Raw genomic sequence first — 22151 nt, 5'->3', positions numbered from 1 at the left:
TCTACATCAAGAAAAAATAATTTCCATAATATAAACTAAAAAGAATCTATCATTGTTGACTAAAAAATATTAACTTAAACAAATGGAAAAAAAAATAGTCGTGTCAATAAAAGAAACCTAGTTGATTGAAAAATAACCTAATAAATTTTGGTTAAGAAAGTCCTAACTTATATCAATTAAGATTCTCGGTTAATACAACATATTTTATATAAAAACTTTCAAATTCTGAATAAAAATATTCGTTTCATAAATAGAAAAACTACTTTTTTAAAAAAATTCCTCCAAAGGAAACACTTTTAAGTGAATGGAATTCAATGATTCTCAAGATTTTATTAATAGTCTACCAAACTCTTTTCAGGATTACAAGATTACGAGCAATTAAGAAAACTTTTTCTTTCCTTTCTTGCACAAAATAAACACAGTTGTTCATATACCTCTTCTCAAACTAGATTAAGAATGTATGTCTTGTTTTTCCACTCGTCGTCGGAATTAAACTAACAAAAGGGTTTAAAATCACCAACTGTCAGTGGAAACTTTTAATCAACCAAAATAATTGAAGTTTCTCTGATAACATTTCCTTTACAAGTAACCAGCTGAAACATAGACATTACAACATTTTTTATATAATATAAAGCAGTTAACACAGTTAAAAATTTCAATTACTATAACAGTTATTGTAATAAAAAATAGTTACGAATAAATATGTACATAAAAAACAATTCAAAATATGCTACGATCTAAAAATTGTCATGCCATGCAATGTAAGATGGTATTAAATTTATGCATCTGTAATCTTGAAAGATGCATGAATAAACTCAAGCAGAAGTACAGTAGATATTAAAATAAAATGTTCTACTCACCAAAACAAATGACAAGTCCTATTCGCTAAAAAATATCTTGCATTTCCTATGATATAATAGCTCGGTTGTAGAGCTAGAGCTACGGGCCAAAATAGAGTTAGCAAAAACTTGGGTCTCCCAATTTCATCTGAAGTTATCAGATATGTAGAAGAGCTGATATCTGAAGCAGTGCAGCTTTCCCTACATATCAATTTCATCAAAGTTAATTGATCTGTCCTCAAAACCTAAGTCAGGTTGATGGAGCCGGTTCCTGGATAATCTGCTCATCATAGCAATACCTAATACAGAGGCACAAGAGATCCAGTTACATTAAATATGAAATTATATGCTAATCTCCAACCACAATCAAAATCGCAAGATTCTTGATCATGAAAATTTCATTGAAACGCCGGTGTAAAATCAGTATAGTAAAATTATCTGAGCCATCTAACCAAACTAAATTAGGGAAAAACAGACAAATCTGAAAATCATGTTGTGGCCTTCTAAATTAATGCTTTCTTCAGAAAGCCATCACGTTGCATGGGGGGCAACTTATTATTTTTAAACTTTTAGGGTATGTTTACATGATCATTCACTTTACCATGAAATATATCCGAAAAATTACTTTTAATCTATAAAGGACCGACTCCAATACAAAGATATGACACTAACACAGATACCAAGACAATGTTAATGTCCAAAACATATACACAGATAACACAACAAAAATTTATAATCAACATAACAAAATTCCCAATAAATTTTTAACAAATACACCTCTAAATAATTAAAATAAGAGTCTCGTGAAAACAAACCTAAAAAAGTATTACGAGTCTTGTAAAATTTATAATGCAAGCTGTTTTCTTTTATTTATTTTATTTTCAGTTCTTTATAATAGTAGCGTCTAGAAGTAAGGAGGGGCAAAAAACCAAATTATAAAATTCATATTAGTTTTAATCCATTTAAATGGATTTATCTCAAATCTAAATCCATATTTTTGGATTTTAAATCCAATCCATTTAATTGGATATGGATTAAATATAGATTGGATACATTTTTGGATTATCCAAATTGCATACTGGGTTGGTTTTTGACTTGGCCCAATCCAGGTTGAGCAAAATCGACCCAAGTCCTCGTCGAGACGAGTCGTCCGGGCCCAAGTAGGATCGGGTTGGTATGGGCCAAAGTCGAGCCAAGTCGTTCCAGGCCGCCAAGTCGAGCTGAGTGGTCGATATGGAATCGACCCGAGTCGGTCAGGGCCGATATCAAGCCGAGTTGGTCTAGGCCAATGTCTAGCCGAGCCATTCCAAGCCCATGTCAAGCTAAGTGTTTCGGGTCCGATATCCAGACGACCGGGCCATGGCTGATGTCGAGCCGAGCAGGTCCGGGCCGATATTGAGACGAACGGGCCCGAGCCGATGTCGAGCCGTCAGGGACCGGCTCAGTGTCGAACCGTCTGGGCCCGGGTCGATGTCGAGTCAAGCGGGCATGGGTCGATGTCGAGTCGAGCGGGCATGGGTCGATGTCGAGTCGAGCGGGCTCGGGCGATGTCAAGTCGATCTGGCCAAGACCGATGTCGAGTGGTCCAGGCCTAGGCCTGGGCTGATGTCAAGCCTAGTGGTCCCTGGCCGATGTCGAGCTTAGCGGGCCCGAGCGTTGTCGAGCCGTCCAAGCCGTGGCCAATGTCGAGCTGAGCGATCCTAGTCCAATGTAGAGTCGAGAGGGGCTCGGGCCGATGTCTAGCCGAGCGGGTCCAACCCGATGTCGAGTCGTCTAGGCCCTGGCCGATGTTGAGCTGAGCGTACTCGGGCCGATGTTGAGCTAAGCGTACTCGGGCCGATGTCAAGCCAAGTTGGTCCGCATCCAGGTTGAGTCGGCTTAGGCCCAGTTCGAGTCAGGTTAGTCTGTGTCCATATCAAAATGGATTTAATGTAATTGACAAAGTGGATTTAATCTAGATTTAATCCACTTTAAATGGATTTAAAAAAATTCAAATAAATTTGATCTAGTTAAAATGGATATGGATTTTAAATCCAATCCATTCCATTTATAATGGATTGGATATAGATTGAATTTTCTATTTATAATGGATTGGATATAGATTGAATTTTCCATGAACACCCTATCTAGAAACCCTATCTAGAAGCCCTATCTAGAAGGTGTCTATAGTTAAGTCTCAATTCACTCTCTTTATTTGTGCTCAAGCCATGTTAAGATGAATGGAAGTGGTGTTTGAAATGGTTTTTTATAATTGTGACACGGTTGAGATGTGGCTGACACGTGTTGAAGACATGTCCAACAACTGTCGTATTTAAAAAGTGTCAATCACGTCATTATACTACTCAATAGAGGTGCCGGTGCTCCTTAACTTTTAATTCAGAAACTTGAATTGGACAGTGAGAGAAATGTTTTCCTGAGTGCATATATATATATATATATGAATTGGAGTTCTAAATTATTTCGATTTGCTTAATCTGTGCTCATGAAGGGTGTGCAAAAGATAGATTGAAACAATACCTTCAATCATTTTAAAAAGAGATGACCACCATCCCTCGGGGGATATTTGACGCTGGTCTAAAGACTCCTCAATTTCTTTATCATGCTTCCTTTCCAAAACCCCCTGTAAAGTTATCAGGGCATCCTTTGTCTTCTTCAAAATACTATTATCGTCTTCCACTTCCAACCGCTGTAGGTCATTGTGGGATGAGGTGAGACTAACAGCGAGAGCAAATTGGGCTGCTGCAGCCCAGCGAGAAGAAGCCAGCCATTTTCTCTGTCCATCTAGATGCCTATTTCCTTGTCTTTCAGAGTTATCCCCACCAAGTGCTAAGCTGCGTAAATATTGCGCATTTGCAGCTCCTGTGCTTTGGACCATCCTAGAGAAAGAACTAGCTTCATTTGACAGCAGCTCCTCAGGGGTATCATATTCAAGAACCTTTAAACATAAAATTATAGCATCAATATAACACTGAATTAAAGCCATTATCAGATCAAAGATTGAGTCAAATTTAAGGGAGTCTGCATTCATAATGACAACTAGTTCAAAATATCAATTTTCCAGAAAAAAGCTTCCATGTATATTATATTGACATTACTAGTTCACATTGGAGTAAGACTAGACTAGATACACAACATCATCCATCCAGTTAGAAAATCAAAAGATGATTAACCATGGGTCTATCTAGAATCATGAAATAAATTTCTCCACAAACAAAAACTAACTAATGCATAAGCTTGCTTGTTTATAAAAGTTTTCTTATAATTTTCCCAAATTCTGAGTTTTAAGTTTATGTATTAGCAAAAATTAGTTCATAAAGAAATTTATGTCATTTTTTCTTCTCCGAAAATTGTTTTTAAGCGTAATTGTTTGTGTTTAAAAAGAAGTTTATTCAAACATGCCCCATATTTTCAATAAAAAAAATTCAGTAAACATGCACCATATTTTCAATAAAAAATTCAGTGAAGAGAGACATTTAAGGTAGTGACACTAGTATAACTCAACAGTGGCAAAGGATTTTAACCATAGTGTGAGTTATCCATCTCTATGGTTGGAATTTTGAGCGCATACCTTACCACCATCAAGCAAAAAGAAGTTTACAAACAAGCCCCGTATTTTCAATAAAAGATTCAGTAAACATGCACCATATTTTCAATAAAAAATTCAGTAAAGAGAGACATTTAAGGTTGTGACAGTAGTATAACTCAACAGTGAAAAGGATATTAACCATAGTATGAGTTAGCCATCTCTATGGTTGGAATATTGAGGCATACCTTACCACCATCAAGCAAGAGAATCCGATCACAATCAATAATAGTGTTAAGGCGATGAGCAATAATGAGCATTGTACAGGATTTGAATTCCTCTCGGATTGTTTTTTGTATGAGTGCATCTGTTCTAACATCAACTGCTGCAGTTGCTTCGTCAAGTACTAATATCTTTGATCTACGCAATAGAGCCCGGGAAAGACTCAACAGTTGCCTTTGTCCAACACTGAAGTTCTCTCCTGCCTCGGATACCTTGATACCACACATTTTCACTAATAAATACTGGTTCCAACAATATATATTTCTAAAACAAGAAATGGATAATCCACACTTCTAAAGCATATCCAGAATAGAGTAGGTACACAGTTTATCATTTTAGGATGCCAAATTAGGCTAAGGAAATGACATAACCCAAGCCCCAGGAATGAGAAGCATCAACTAAACAGGAGCCTCCAATCCCCTCTCATTGGAATATTCGATAAACTGCTCATTGGAATAGAGGATGTACGGCTATGAGATCTCTGGCACATAATCTCATACTATGCACATCCCTATACACCACAAAGCAGCAAAAACAAGCACCAAGAGATGAGAGGTGATTGCCTGCTTTGACACTTTTTTCTAAACCAAACACGACTCTTTAATTCCTCATAAGCCAAATTCTAAAAGTACGAAGTAATAGTCTAAGAATTTAATCCCAAAGGTGACGAGACAAAGTATATGGACATACCAGGAATATATAGCACCCATATTCTAAATTCAGCATTAACTCATTTATGCAATTACTCAGAATTAATTAATCAGCAGTTATGCATGTCTGACTACACTACCAAATCACTAAAACCCTCACAAGTGATAAAGACATCACAAACCACACACAGTAAAAATATTTGCAACCAGCAAAAAGCAAAAGGCGGGTGAATTCAATAATAATCGAATTCAATTATATGGTGTATTCAAGCAGGACTTGTTTAAACATAGAATGTCAGCAAGAATGCTACCATTTTCAACAATACTCAGTAACACAACATCCACTACCAAAACACCTATTTGCATTTACCTCAGCATCCAACCCCAAAGAATTCCTACGTATCACATCCTTCAAATGTGCCCTCTCCAGAGCCTCCCAGAGGTCAGCATCATTGTGTTCATTAAAAGGATCAAGATTAAATCTCACAGTTCCTACAAAGTGTGAGCCGAGCTTAATGTTATTACAATGATATTATTTCGCTTTTATATTCTATGTTTGGTAAACAATTAAAATACAAAAATGAAATAATTCAAGTCGACAAAATATAGCTAGTCTATCTATCAGTTGTACAGATAGAAAACAAGGTTGAGCCTGCTCCAACCACTAAGCTCAGGCAATATTTCTAGACTAGATTTGGCCAGAGTTTTTTCAATGATGAGGTTAACTAGCTCACCAATAAATAAGCGTGGCAGAAGCAGTTTCCAGTCGTATCATATTTTTTAATTATCTTCACATAAATATATTTATCCTTAGACTTAATCAAAATTGGACTTAATAAAAGTGATTATGATCTTATAAGCTACTTTTAATTGATTTCATTAAATTTGACAGTCAATTTATGAACAAGTTGTCATTTAACAAGAGTTTATTAATCAAGTGCTTAATTAAATATATACCAAAATATTCCTTTGTCTTTTACCAAATGGTCCCATAGGTAGTTTCCAGTGTACAAATGAAATTATCGAGAGCCCAGAAATCATTCCCGTATTCTTATTGGGTGTGAAAATCTTATCATCCATCAGTGTTCATCTCTCTATCAGTATCATAATTTAATTGAATTTTATTGAGTATTCTTATCAAAGTTTATTTTGGTCTAATAATTTAGTGAAGGGACCCCAGGGTATTGACTATTCTTAATTCGAATTCTAATAATTTAAAATTACTTAAGATGCATCGAACACCTCTTCAACATCATATATTAATTGCACAACTTGACAAATAACTCCTGATTGAAAACATTTTGTTTGGTTATTGGACAGATGAATCTGAAACATAGCCTTAGCATTGGAATCAAAGACTACAACATAATTTCAGAAAATTATTATATCACAAATACCTGAAAAGAGAACTGGAGCTTGTGGGATGATGCCCAGAACTTTACGCAAATCGGCAAGCCCAAATTTCGCAACATCATAATCATCAATCAATATTCTTCCTCGTTCCAATTCCACAATTCGAAACAAAGCATTAAGCATGCTGGATTTTCCTGCACCTGTCCTCCCAACAATGCCAACCTTATCACTTGGGAAAATGGTGAAAGACAAGCCATGCAACACAGGAGGAAGTTCAGGTCGGTAACGAAGAACAACATCTTCAAATCTTATTGAGCCTGAAGAAGGCCAGCCAGGAGGAGGACGATTATCATCAATTATAGAGGGAGCCTCAGAGGGCAAATCTATGTAAGTGCCAATCCGTTCAACTGCATTTAAACTATTTTCGGCCAAACTTGCAAGCCTCAAGACACTGGTAAGCAAAGTAGTAATGTTCAGAGCATAGCTAAGTAACAACCCCATGGTGGATGCGAATACTTTCTGGTTTTCCGCTCTACCGTTCTGCATGACAGCAAAGGTTGCAGTAAGCCATATCATGAGGCCTCCCAAAGTTTCCAATCGGATTGCAAGCCATCGGTTTCCGCTTATGTTCACCAATGTGAATCGAATGTTGTTGTCCATGGCTTTCCCATTTATATCGGCCATACGATCATATGCTTTGTAAGCACGAATTGTTGATAAGCCATTCAATGCTTCTCCAAACTGTGCATAAACAGGAGATCTGCTAATCGAGTCTAAGCGCTTCACTTCACGAGCAGTGCTCTAGAACATAGAAATTATAAGAGAAAAAGAATTTATTTCAAAATATGATTCAAATTGAGTAAAAGCAAGAATGTAGTGGGTAATTATACCTGATAGTATAGATAAGCTACGTAAAACAACACCAACAATGGCAGTATTGCCCACAAGGACATTGTGCTGACAATGCCTATGAGGATGAAGGTTGAAAGAAGCTGGGACACTTGACCTAGAAACATATTCACGAATGGAGCTACATTACGATCAAGGTCACCTAGATCCTTTGCAAACCTGTTGATAACTCTTCCGAGTGGATTTGTTTGGAAAAACACCATCGGAGCCCGTAACATGGAGCTAAGCATGGCTTCGTGCAACCTTCTGGCAGCATAAAGACTTGATATGATTAACCAATAAGAGTTTGTTAAAGTCACCAAAACCTGAAATATGCAATTTGAAATTAATACGCTCCATAGATGCAGTTCAATCAAATTGAGGGTTAAAAAGTGATTTTATAAGAGAACAATACCTGACCAAATGATAGAGCTGCATATATCGTATTGTAGAAGGCAGGGTTGTAACCCTCTGTAGCACTTTGATCAGTCCAATGGCTTAACCATGTGCTACTTGATATCCGCAAGGTTTCCGTAGTGATATAGCATCCAAATAGTATCAGAACCACCCAAAGCCCTCCTAATGCATTCTTGTACCTAAAAAGAGCCCAAGACAATAAAGAGTAAACGAAAAGGGTGCAAGTGGAAAAAGAAAGGCATAAATATGCACTCTACTCCATATTCCTATGGATGTCGATCATCAGGGTTACAACTAAGAATGGCATTTTCCATCCCACAAATTTGTGCAGGTGCAACAAATGGTTGCAGAACACTATCTTTCAGTTCATTTACATTCATTTAATCTTCTTACCTGTCTAGAACACCCAAGCTGACAACCCCTGTTTCCCGTTCTTCTTGTTTAATAAGGATAGATTTTCCTTCTTTTGGTTTACTTTCACTCTTTGCAAAACCATCACCTTCCCCATTGGCCACTGATTTTGAAGAGGCCTTCTGATCTGTAGTTTCAGTATCTACCATTTCTTCTTCATACTCCTCCATCTTTCCTGCATTTTCCATAAGCTTCTGGAATAGTGGCCCATGGTTAGAGAGTTCCTCAAAAGTTCCTTCCTCCTTCACCATACCTTCATGGACCAAAATGATTCTATCAACCTGTGAAAGGAAATGCAGCTGATTCGTAACAAGAACTCTGGTCTTCCCTCTCAATTCTCCCTTGATGCATTTATCAAAAACCTGAGATATTATAGCAGTGCAGATTAGACGGTTTTAAGATAATACTAAGATTGTAAATCAAATTTCAATTTTCAACAACATAAACTGAGATATTTCCATTTTAAGCAACAGTCAAAGAACTGAGAAAATTAAAGGCATGCTCTATTCAGTATCTCTAAGAACATGAGCATGATAATTTCACCAATAGAATTGACCCCATGGCATATGTGTCATGTCATGTAACACAGATAAATCGCAGATATTAGCAGGTACATGTTATACAAAAGAGAGAACAAAAGTATTAAACCAAACTAATGTAAATAGAAGGCACGCCTCATGGCATGATCTGTCAAAGAAAGAGGAAGTAGATGTTTTTTTATCAATAAAAAGGAGCCCCCGCCACTATAAAATCCTATAGACATAAAATACTATAAGTCACAAATTTAATCATATAATACTATATTATAGATGAACTAAACAATTGCCAGATCATGTGTATGTACACTGTACAGCACTCCAGCAAACAATTTAATTAGGTGGTAATTAGTGTCAATATTAAACAATCATGATTTATATAAGATGACCAAAAGACAATGCCATAGCATAAATTTACTTTTGAGACAGAACAGTCAAGCAACAGAAATATCAGGAAGTCTCTTTATAGTGGTCAGTTGACATGAAGGTAACCTGTCTAGCAACATGAGCATCCAGAGCACTTAGGGGGTCATCAAAGATGTACACATCAGAATTAGAGTACACAGCTCTAGCCATGGAAACTCTCTGCTTTTGGCCACCGCTGATGTTAACCCCTCTTTCACCAATTTCAGTAAGATCACCACCCTAGTCATTGAGTATGTGAGTAAAAAGAAGGAAGCAAGCCAACCAACATAAATCCAAGAATTAAACTGAGCATTCAATGTATGCAGTTAAATGCTATTGCTAATATACACTCACAGGAAGTAACTCAAGGTCGTGTTGCAGTTCAGTCACATTTATTGCCCTTCGATATCTTGTTGTGTCAAAGACAGAACCAAACAAAACATTATCCCGTACCTGTATAAACAAAGTTTCAGATATCAAAAGCCCCACATTAAAAGACATGATAATAATCAAATGGTTAATAGAATAAACTCACGTTACTTTATGGTTAATAGCAATACATTTGTAATGTAATAAATATGACAAGATCAAACAACAAACTGGATCAAACACGATTATATGAATTAATAAGAACCTATCATTTATATGGTAGATGCAAATTCATTAGAAAATCCATCTATTGAGGACTTCAACTTTTTCAATCCTGAAATCTACAAAAGCCACCAAATGCAATTCTGAGTAAGCTCTAGAAGAATTTTGTGAAGGACAAATATGCAGCCCTATTAAGTGTCTTAGGTGTTATTTCCCAGTTTTGGAGTTTCACCTCGACAATTAATATTGAGGTTAGTCAAATGGGTTACTTTGGTAAAACCGTAAAAGTCCAATTTTGACAAGGGAACAACACTAGAATCACCAAAAACACTGTACCTAAGTCTTGTCCCTTGTTGAAATTAGAACCTTTCAGCCCCAACACACGTAATTTCCAAAACTTCTATTACAAGTATAAATAATAGAGATTTTTAACTCACATCCTCAAAAACAGAAAGGGGTGATTGCCAAATTCACAGTGCAGGACTTCAAAACTACAGGAAATCATGAGAAAAGGCCATACCAGAGTAGTAACATCTCTAGCATAATCTTAAAATTTGGGCTTTAGAACTAAACTCAACATAATAAAACTGGTTTATAAAACAAAACTGGTTTATAAAGTAAAGAATTTGATAGGAACTTGGGTATTATCAGGTGCCTAAGTCCCATATAGAGTAGTATGGGTTGCTCGGTGGAATATTTAAATGTTTGGTTCATCCTCTTTAATAGCTAACTTTTGAGGATAGGTTCACCAACTGCTTGGGTACTTATCACTATCCTCCAAGCTGTGGAAGCACTGCATTGCTCACATATCCCAACACACCCCTCATGCCTAAAGCTGGACTAGACATCTTGAGTGTGGATAAATATGGGTGGCCCAAGGAAAATAAGAGTGGCTCAATAGTATATTTATGAAATGTTTAAGTACCATCTTAAAATTGAACTTTGTGTAACTCCATTCAACAAAATTATCAGGATAAGACTGTCCTAGCCTTGTAAGGACTACCTTTCTTATATCTGGCCAATATGGGATTTCAGCGAATAGCACCTGGGAATGCCTCCTCCCAACCATGCATGCAGCTTAATTTTGAATAAGGCTAGTGTAGAGAGAGTTAAGTAACAAGTCTTTTAGATTAGTTGTAATGCATCCTAAGTAAAGATCAAGAATAATTTGTTAATTGATTTTTTAGTACAAACTTATTTTCTCTCTCAGAACCTTCCTATCTTCTTTCTCACAGTTGTAAGAGTTATGAACAAGTAAATAAAATATAATATTAACTTACAGTTGCATTAAAAATCCATGAAACTTGGGGTACATAAGCAACTGCTCCTCTCATAACAATAGATGAATCTCCAATTGGGGGAATTTCTCCAAGCATTGCAGACACTAATGATGTCTTCCCTTCTCCTGTACTGCCAACAACTGCAACTAGACAGCCAACAGGTATTTCCAGATTTATGTTTGACAATGTAGGGCTCTCTGCCTGAGGAAAGAAAATCAAACTATCAGCTTTTTTCTAGGAAATTCAGACCTTCACAATTCCTAAGGATATCAAATACAACAAAATTTGGTATCACCATCACACACTTCTGGAAAAAGAATATTTTAATACTACATCAACATGAGTTCATTTCAATTGATAAAGATGATAAAAAAATGTTTTCCAGCACGACGGTTTCAGTGAACAGATGTCCTTTCGGTAAGTACAGATATATGCACTTAATGATGAAATATAAGCGCATCAGAGTGTCAAAAGGATATGGACCTTTGCATCCCAAGAAAAGTATCCATTCTTGATTGAGATAGCTGGTAAAATTGGATCAAGAGGTGGATTTGGTAGAAGTATTCTCTCTTCTGCTAAGAGTAAATCTTCTAGTCGTTTCAGAGATACATTTGCATTAACCACCTTTAACACACAAAAAAGAAGAATTAGGCCAAAGTGAACTACAATGGTGCAGCATTAATTCCCACTTAACTCATTTAAGAAAACGACAATAAAAGTAAGCAAATTTTTCATTTCCCTCTTTTTATCCATCATAAACTAAATAAGTTAGTCCATTCTGTCAATTATACAATAATAATATTTTGTTAGAGAAAGAAGAGGAATGGAGAGTACAAAAACATAGGACAGCATCCGGCTGCAAAATTAAGTAAACAAAAAGGTGCAAATGAGAATAACCTGACCTGAGTTATAGTATTAGGAAGCATGAAGAGAGGAAATCGGAGCACAGAAAACAGAGAAAGTGATGTAAAAGCTCTAGCAGGTGTCAGATCACCTCCAAGCAAGGTGAAGACTCCAAATGTAATCACAGTTACAAAAACTGGAATGCTATTTAGTATAAATCCATTGCACTGCCAAAAACGAAGTCAATAAACACAAGAGTGGAGTCAACAATCAATACCAGGATAAAAACTACAAGTCAACAATCAACATCTATATTTTACGAAATTGCAACAGTAGAAAACTGTACATCAAGATATTTCTGCACTAAAATCTTACAGTAAGATTTTACTTTATTTAAAAAGGGAAGTGGAAGGCAAAAATCATCCCTTTGGAAAAGTGGGCTGCTAAGTGGTTAAGTAAAAATCATTCTTTGTTCAGAAATCATCCATCTATCATTCATCACATGTTACATTTCTCTTACCTTCGCATTGAAAGATTGATTCCATCAACTACACAATTGAGCAGGTAATCAGTTTCAGTATTGTATTTTATTAAAATAGTTATCCAGAATGTTGTCTCTTATCCATTTATCAAACCTAATCATCAAGTGTACTACTATTTGTCTCACTAATAAAAATCATTAGTTGGACAGGAAGCAATCTATTATGGCAATGAATTAATCACAGTTTCTTCATTCAACTTTAGATAGAAACAATTGTAAGAGAAAGAAAGTTATAGAGGCTATTACTTAATGGAAACCATATTTATGTAGCAGATATTTAGCAGTTTATATTAGTTACTTATACTACCAGCCCACAGAAGAGCAACCTGAGATTATTACAATTCTAACAGCCCAGCAGAATATAATTGGAACACTAATATCATGAATTGCATGTCGTACCGCTCCAAGTAATGATGCTTTCCGAAACCATGATAATTCATCATTTCTGACCACCAGTACTTTAGACTGGAAACTACTCTCCCATGCATAATACCTAAGCCAAGTCCCCATAACCAACAACAAAACTGTTACAACTTAACATTTTATATATGAAAGAAAATATAACTAAATTATAGTTGCAATTAATGATTAATGGTAAAAGACATACTTTACAGTGTCCATGGCGGCTAAGATTTCATTCATAAGACCAATTCTTTTGTCTGTACGTTGTAATCCCTCCTTAGACAACTTCTGCATTCTACTGATGATAAATGTCTGATCCACAAACACATTACTAAAGTCAGAAAATAAAATTAATTTGTGTTTTGAGTAAGGTTCCATAATGATACACAAAGGCCAGACCATTGATATCAACCTACAAATACAATTGTTAATGTAGATTACTAACTTGCGAAAGATACTTATGGGTGTTTCCAAAAGTAGATTTGTATGAGCACCTCACTAACTTGATGAAATGAATCATAATTGTAAGAGATTCAGGACAATAAAAATAACTTATATATACAAGTTATAGTGAATTATAAGTTTATATAGAAGTTTGAAAAACCTCTATTTTGAAAAATTGGAGGTGAAGCAATAGATCAGCCAAATAGAGCGTATGCATGAATTGAGTGACATGAAATAGTAGAATAATCAAATAGGATAAGTTCAAAAGTGATCATTCAATTCCTTCCGTTTAACAATTTAATCTCGTGACTTTTCAATTTCTTACATGGGAATTGGTGAAAGAGGAGTTGAAAAGAGAGAAAATAACCAATTGTAGTATTGTGTTATTTGTATCTATAATATGAGATTGTACCAATTCATTCATGTATAGTAAGTTTTAAAATGATTCGAGATTCACCTTATGATAGAATCAATAACTAGCCGAACCATACAATTCAAAACATGAATTGCAAGATCTATAACTACATGAAACTCAAAGAAGGAATCAAATGATAAGTTTGGAAGAGGAAGGAAAGAAATATGCTGCAATGTGATACAGTAGTTTAATTTAATTACCCTTCCTGAGGGTATATTTATTTATACTGATAAATAAATTCTAGTGCTGTGAAAGTGTAGACAAAATAAGTAGGTGAACTCATGTACCTGTAATGGAAACATAAGAACTAGCAGCAAGGCACCAAGAAGGGAAGCAACACCAAGTTCTTGGTAAAGAAGAACCAAAGCAACAGCAATTCGAAGTGGAGCTGACCATAAAGTGTGAAGTGACTGGCATATTTGCTGTCCAAGAGAAAAAAATATAATTGTCGCTTCGTGTGAGAGAGATTGCAGAGGCAACATTACAACAAACATACTGCTAAGGAAGTTTATAGCATACAAGAATTTCAAGAATTTGTTTACAAGTTAGATTAGTATCTCTATGTTTCAGACTCCACAACCATTTAACTTCCCAGAATAATATAAAAGTTGTTTTGGGGTTGGTTAGTTGAAGTTTAGACATCAGAACTAGAGATAAAAGCATACCTGAAGAGCCTCACAGTCAGTAGTCATCAAGTTGGTTATTTTTCCAGTTGCAAATTGCTTTCGTGCTTCATGAGTAAGCCTTAGAGACTTGCGAAATACAGCAGCCACCTTCAAGGAAGAAAACAAGAGGAGAAAATAAATGGAATATCAAACTCAACATGTTAAATGCAACTACTTACTGATAAGGATGAATTTCAGTAGAAACATGCCCTGTCTTACAATTTGGGTTTTAAAATTTCAGTAGAAACATGCATTGCCTAATAACATCAAAACTTGCTTGTAAGGTACCGAAGCATTATGCATTTTATTTAAGTCGTTCAAGTCAGTGTAGAGAACTAAATCTCTACACTTGAAGTTGAAATTAAGTCAATCATGAAAGAGACTGCAACTAAAGTGGCTAGGGGTGTCCACAATTAAGGTGTGTTTCCAGCACATTGTCATTCCTAAGAGAAGATCGATAGACCCAAAATATTTACATGGCTAGATTTTCAGAAAAAGCATAGAACAAATGTTCCAAAATCTTTGCGAAGCTGGAAATTTCGAAGCAGTTGACTAAGTGACCTCATTGGTTTGGATACAACAAAAACACCTTAATCCCCCTAGCACTCGGTAAGAATAGAAAGGTGAAAGGTACAGCAAATGCAGGGGAAGGATGGATCAAAAACAGAAAACTTTAAATACTTTTAGCATAAAAAGACTTTATTACAAATTTAATGATCTTTCAATATAAAATCATTGTTACCCATTAAACGGTTTAAACTTTTAGGTCAAGTAGTCCTTTGACAAACAAAGAAACAGGAAACAACGGTGTGAATAAATGTATGTAAAATAAAAAGGACTTACCAATGTTGATCTTAGCCTGAAACCAACACGCATAACATTCTGAAAATATTGAGCTTCACATAACACTCCAAGGACCTACCAAAGAGAAATTTAGATAGGCACTTAATAAGTCAAAACATGAAAAAATATAAATTACTTGCTCATAATTCCATCATTTGGCCATCAAGATCAGATAAATTTACCATAAAATGTTGTTATTTTTTGTCAACACTTGTAAACATGCAGAAGCAATTTCTAAACATGTAGAAGAACAGTAGTAAAATCTTTGCAATCAGTATAATGTAGCAAATTAAAAATACAAGCATCAGAACTGCTGGCTTTATGATGAATTTAATCAAACCAATTATCACCAATCAAGATTTTAAATAGATTTGAATAATACCACTCCAAGAAATATTGAGAAGGCGTAAACATAGCCGGTCCAGGACGGGTCACCATTTTGCATAGCCTACAGACAATTTGTAGGACAAGTCAAGTTAGATTATGACAACTGTTAAAAATAAAACTATAAAGATGTTTAGAGAATAATTTTGTCCGTGCATGTGTAATAAATTTTGGGATGGTCTTCACATTAGGCCACTAAATGTGCATGATCAGTATTTAACCAAAGACAATTCAGGAATATAGCAACTAACCTGTAGTAGCTGATTCAATATAAGTGGGCCCAAAAATTGGGAAATATCATTGCCGATCTACATATTGTAAGCAAAAGAAAAAAATAAATCAGATATAAAGTTTTCAATTCAGCAGTTTAACCATGCAAAAGTACAGTTTCAAATATTCGAATGAAATTGTCTTCATATGTTTTACACTGAAGGTATAACACCAGATTGCCAGTAAACCAAGCCTGAATAACTACATAGCTATGCAACCCACACTGATTGATATATGTTCATGAGCTCTAATACCGACTTAAATTGATAGCTGATATTACGGTACCTTCTCAGTGGATGCATAAATATTTTAAGCATCGTAATGTTCAGCTCAGCAGTAGATATATAACAAAACAAATTACCAGCTTAAAATCTTCTATGTATTCTTGTGCTGGACAGTTGATTATTTTATAACAAACAAATTATTAGCATTTTTTGAGAAATCATATATAATGCTGAAAGGAGAAAACAGAGAAAACTATCCTAACGAAATCAAAAAAACTCACATACAACCAATATATCCTATCTAATTTAATCCATGATTCATCCATGAAATCTTAATCAACAACAAAATTTGAAGGTCACCTTGCAAAAGCCTCCCCACCAAAACCTACAGGAAGCAAAATGAATATAAATTAATGAAATGCATATAATTATAAACACTGATAAGGGGTAAAAACACATGCAGTTTAATACTGAACAAGCGCATTTCCTATCATAAACATATTTTACCACGTAAAAGTAGATTTACAGATTAACCCATGAAAATCAACTTCACTCATAGCACTAAGTACTATTGATGTAACATTTCTGCTCTGATTATGAACCAGAAGTAGATGGTACTAACCCCATTCTAAAGCACCACAACAATATACAGGGTTACATAGCCCAAAATATACAAAGTTAAAAGGATGACTACATATAGCCCTCTATCCTCCTATTTGGTTTATCTGTTTCTTAAACTTTGAGAATTGATATCACCTACCATTTATTTTTACACTATTCAACTGCTAGAAACTTATACTCTGGACAAGCTGGTATTTTGGGTGAATTTTTTATATAAAAAAAGAATTTTACTAGGAAAGAGATAAGAAATACAAAGGGATGACAATAAGATATCCTTTGGCTAAATACAACAAAAGACAAGGTTATAAGTTAAGAGACTAGCTAAGGATATATTCATTTTCTTCGTATCCCTTCTAATGAAATCTCTTCATTGAAATTAGATAAAGGAGGAAATGCAAAGAGACGAGAAACAAATTGAGGCAAGTTCTATGAATTAAGGAAGTCCTAGACAATAAAAGCATGTATGATCTACACAAATTAACTGTAGGTGACTGATGAAGTTGGACATTGATAAAAGAGTGTCTGATCTGACAAAAAATTAGAGCTTGTAATATTCCTCCAGTAGAAAATAGTATAAATTAAGTTAATTGAGGTATAGGCTAGTAGGGGAAGCATTATGAATATTATAAACTGTCAAAAATAAAAGATGTGTCATGAATTAAGGAGGTATTGGCCCCAGATCAAGGGTGGTAATTCTGGATTTATTCTTGGTTATCGATTAGAGCTTTTTTTTATGATGAAAGGTTTCACTCCAGATAGCATCATTATGAAGCTTCAACAATCATGTGCTTCTTTAGGAAAATGCAATAAAAAGAAAAAAAAATACAAAATATTACATCCAACCATGGGAGGGGGGCCAACACCAAACCCAGTAGCAATTGATTAGAGCTTGATTGATGAATGAACAACTGACAAACATTATCCTAATATTTATCTAGCATCTACTATACATTGAGATATCAGATATAGGCTACTCATCAATTAACACACATTGTTCTTCCGCCTCTTGTTTTTCTGTGTTGTCTCCATAACATTTATGTAATATAGTTTTCCAACAGGGTAAGAAAGGGAACATACGAAAAGGGCATTGGGATCTATTATTCCTCATTTATCCATACCTTCCTCCAAGGCTGGCATTTAATGCTCTTAAAAGCCAGGGTTTTGGCTTCCGAGATTCCTCAGCCCAACATTTCTGGAACCTGCAGAGTCAAGAGGTACTATAAAAGCAAAATTAAAAGGTAATAACTTAAGTAGAAAGATAACCTTTGAAGAGAAAAAAAGTATACTTATTGATTAGTGTATCAGTTCGTTCCCATGTATCTAATTTCCATATATCTTTCTCATTCAGTGGTCTTTCATATCCTAGTTTCATGAGGGGATTCAGCCAAGAAAATATCATTCCTGCCAATGGAAGAAGTAATAAAAAACAAGTTACTTAAGAGAGTATATTTTAAAGGACACTGGTCCAGTGGAGTGCATGTTAATCATATCAAAAACATCTAATACTACCAGCAGAAAACATGAAAAAAATAATAGCTTATTCAACCCAGAGTGTGCTGCTCCAAATCCAATAATTATTAAAGCATTTTCCAATAAGTATCCACAATATTTTTAACTGTTCGAAAATGTTATACAAAATGTGTGAAACATACTCGACAATATGTTGGCACTCCTCTCAGGACATATCATATCTCCTCCCGGGAGTTCATCATATGCAACTTCAACAATCATGTCACTCCCAATGGGGGTATAACCTGGATAAGGATCCAGAGTAGGAAGATACACAAGCAAAAGTATTCCAAACAAAACCTGGACCCAAAAAGATAAAATAATTACTTTTTATGAAAAGAAAAAATCATTAGGGTTCTAAGCAAGGAGAAATAGAAGTAGGGGAGGATAAGAATATGTCCAATGAAGGGAGAAGGGGAAAAACAAGGAGGGAGAGGTTCAGTGATGTTGCAAAAATGTTCTCAATCAAACTGTAAATGCAAAATAGCAACACATTGAAGCATACTTGAGAATTACAATAAAGAAAATTCATAAAGACAACCTTAAATAATGCAAGTTTAGCACTACTACAAAATGCAATAAAAAATTAAAGCTCCTTGGAACCAAATTTTTCCATCAGGTATACAGAATCAGATCCAAAGTAGAAAGGCGACTCTCTTGATGCAATTGTCAAATCAAAATGATTACATATAAAAGGATCCAGCATGACAATCTCAAAGTGTAATTCAAAAGAGATTGGGGACAGGCTAGTTCAAGTTGCACTACACATAATTTACTAGTACAAGCACACGCATACAGGACCTCGCTGGATCAAGTTATTTCTTTTAATCCCCGTTCATATACTACTACATACGGACTCTGTAAGTCAACTACATTACAAGTAACTAGCAACAAGACATATTACAACAGTGAAACCACATACTTCCAAAAAGGTTAGCTCCAAAGTCTGAAACACTAATGAAAGTGACAGCTAATTTTTAAACAAACAACATTCATTTTGAAAGCTTTACCAGGGCCACAAGTCATTGGTAACCTCAAGCAAGAGCCATAAAACAGACAAGCAAACAAGATATAAAGTATCAAACATCCAGCTGCAATTAGTTTAAAAATAAAAACACAATCACTGATCACAAGACAATAAACTGAAGAGCACAGGATACCTGAGCAACCACCTCACTGATGTACAGATACAGGACAGAGCTGCAAAGGAAACCAAATGTAAGCTTGTTTAGCATTTTTTTATAATGAGAGTGGGACAGTCTAAAATAATACACTACACATGCACACAAAGACTATGCAATTACATGGACCTAAAATAAACCAATCCATAGATTTTGTCTCCCTTGCAATGCTGGGGGGTTTGGAAGTAAAGAGAGAAGTGACTCAAGCTTTATTCTACAAGACATTCCCTTCATTAATGTTTAAAAAGGTATAAGAGTATACTACTCACATTTTTCCTCCCCTCCCCTAAAACCAAACAAGGGAACACACCACTCCCCTCCTTTATTGATCAACTTGTTTATTTTAACCTTTCAGCCTTTCTAACATATTCTCTTCCTCCATTTTTGTACGCACTCTGGATTTATCTTTATAGTAAAATTTACATTTACTGGAAAAATACAGATTTGATGAAATCTCAATAGTCAATGCATGCCGTGTCATTATTAACCAACAAACCTGCTATAGAACTCCTTCAAAGAAATGATGAGATTGAACATTACAGCATCCCCTACAAGAGCATAAATCACACTAAATCTGACAAACCATCGCAATTCTCGGATATAGACTTTAGTTTCAACCCCAATCAAAATTAGCATAGAGCACCATGCGAGAGCCACAATGATCAGTGAAACCATCTGTCAATAAATTATATTACAGCTTTAACGAACAGAATATAAATCTTCAAAAAAAGTTTAAACCAGAAGAAATAGAAGGTACTGCACGTAAAAAATGATCATTCAAAGCAGTTGAACAAGTCAAAACCTATATATTTCGATTTTATTATGCAAATTAAATAAGGTAGAAAATATATATAAACCTATGTGCAGCAATCAGAATCATATCTCACCTCAAATGGAGCAAGTTGAGTCTGGCCATCTAAATTTAGAACTGATACTCCCATGATTAATCTGTATAATGGCTCTGCCACACAATATAAAGCTAACAATCCCAGGAGATAATTGTAAATGTTGGACCTTAAACGGAACCTCTTCACCTTGAAATCCTTGTAAATCAACCAAATGCGGTATATGCACAGGCCTAGAAGTATCAAATAAGAAATGGAGATGACTACAGAATCAACCGCACAAGGAGTGTAAGCACCAAAGCTATACTCCACTGCTTTAGTCCATACTCCATTTGCAACTGGCCGACAATACCAATCCAATGGCTCAAAAGCCATTTTTATCGACTGATTTATAGGATAAGTTTAAGCAAAACACATCACAAAATCGTCTTCCTTCACTCTTCAAATGATGAACCTAAATCCAAAAAAAAACAGAATTAACTGCGTCTGCACACCAACCTCAAGTGAGTCAATAATTGAACATCCAAACTGTCATTATCTCCTAGTGCAATTTACAAAATTTATTTCTAATTTCTACTTCAATCTTCTATGAGAATCTAAACTCGCCAAGGAAACTGAAATAAAAATAAGAACAAAACTTATATGCAATCTTACAAGTGTGTTTACTATTGTTTTCCAGCCAGAATATAGGTTTCGCCTATTACCAAAACAAACTTACAATTCTAATTCGAAAACAACACTAAAACACTCCCAAAAGCTTAACAAAGTTTTATCCACAACCCCGTGCATACATACACCCTCCACCTCTACACTTGCAATGCATTATATTATATTTTAACAATAGAATCTTAATCAATTCCTTTCTTTAAAGCTTTCACTTTATTTTATTACTCAGAATCTACACTCTAGACATAGTCTAATAATCTCTAGTGCGAATTCTTGAACTGAACAGGATGATCAAGATAACTAAATCAGAGCGTGAAATACAAAATTATTAAATAAACTAAATAGAAGATAAAGATGAAAACATGGATTTGAGAAAAAAATTCCGCATCGCGAATCAAGAATGAATAAAGCTTGAGAAAAAAGAAGAAGAAGAAGAAGAAAAAGAACGCAGTACCGGTGAGAAGTATGAACAGAAAATAAGGGGAAAAGTTGGAAACAGAAAAGGTTTAAAAGTTGGGAGAAGAAAACAATAACATGAGAAGATAAGGTGGAGAAACAGAGAATGGGAATCTAACCAACTTCAGTGAGGTGTGGCCCTAAACAAAGTGAAGACTGAAAGGAAAAACCAAGATTCGACTCTCCCTGTGCGGTGATATTAAATAAGTAGAGAAAAAGTTTTTAAAAAATATATGTGTGCGAAAAGAGAGAACTCAAATCAAATGTTGATTTCTTGCGAGACTCGGCCCGAATCAATGGTTGGTGGTGAGTGCTGTTGACCATATGGGATATGTCGCTATTTTAATATACATTAATAAATCAATCACATGTCCACTATCACATGCGTAAGAGCTTACGCATCTTCTCGCTTCAGTTCCGCTTTGGCCTTCGATCAATTATTATATTTGCTCCTTTATTCATAATTCATATCGTTCTTTTTCAGATAATGTGCACTGTTACTCTCTTTATTTCTTTAGTATTATTATTTATTTATTATTCCAAAAATCAATAGAGTATTTGAGATAAAATCTGACCGTTTAATTTTTAGTTATGTAAATATTGAGTGTACTGAAGTTAATATAGCATGAAATAAAATTTATTAATTGAGTTAAAAAATCGGAGAGAC

At 35.0% G+C, this 22151-nt stretch overlaps 1 protein-coding gene across 2 annotated transcripts; it reads right to left on the bottom strand.

The window, feature by feature from the left end:
- Nucleotides 1-734: 734 nt before the first annotated feature.
- Nucleotides 735-21908, bottom strand: LOC137832395 (ABC transporter C family member 2-like). Of its 2 annotated transcripts, none has more exons than XM_068640547.1 (28): nucleotides 21604-21908; nucleotides 20405-20816; nucleotides 20014-20192; nucleotides 19497-19536; nucleotides 18480-18636; nucleotides 18114-18228; nucleotides 17946-18026; nucleotides 16567-16591; nucleotides 15964-16020; nucleotides 15711-15776; nucleotides 15329-15403; nucleotides 14486-14593; nucleotides 14108-14242; nucleotides 13167-13273; nucleotides 12959-13052; nucleotides 12078-12245; nucleotides 11659-11799; nucleotides 11176-11376; nucleotides 9659-9757; nucleotides 9392-9544; nucleotides 8346-8725; nucleotides 7951-8131; nucleotides 7538-7861; nucleotides 6692-7448; nucleotides 5665-5786; nucleotides 4611-4856; nucleotides 3357-3774; nucleotides 735-1138 (listed from the first exon to the last, which is right to left on the bottom strand). In XM_068640547.1, the coding sequence occupies exons 2-28, from the start codon at nucleotides 20735-20737 to the stop codon at nucleotides 1041-1043; spliced, it is 4860 nt and encodes a 1619-aa protein (XP_068496648.1). In that variant the 5' UTR covers nucleotides 20738-20816; nucleotides 21604-21908; the 3' UTR covers nucleotides 735-1040. The 2 variants fall into 2 exon arrangements, with proteins under 2 accessions (XP_068496648.1, XP_068496649.1); XM_068640548.1 differs by having other exon boundaries at nucleotides 21483-21682.
- Between the last annotated feature and the right edge of the window lie 243 nt (nucleotides 21909-22151).

The sequence above is a fragment of the Phaseolus vulgaris genome, chromosome 6 (genome assembly GCF_000499845.2).
Source record: "Phaseolus vulgaris cultivar G19833 chromosome 6, P. vulgaris v2.0, whole genome shotgun sequence".
Classification (NCBI taxonomy): Eukaryota; Viridiplantae; Streptophyta; class Magnoliopsida; order Fabales; family Fabaceae; genus Phaseolus; species Phaseolus vulgaris.
The sequence above is the reverse complement of the archived record's forward strand: the minus strand, read 5'-3'. Positions and strand labels throughout refer to the sequence as shown.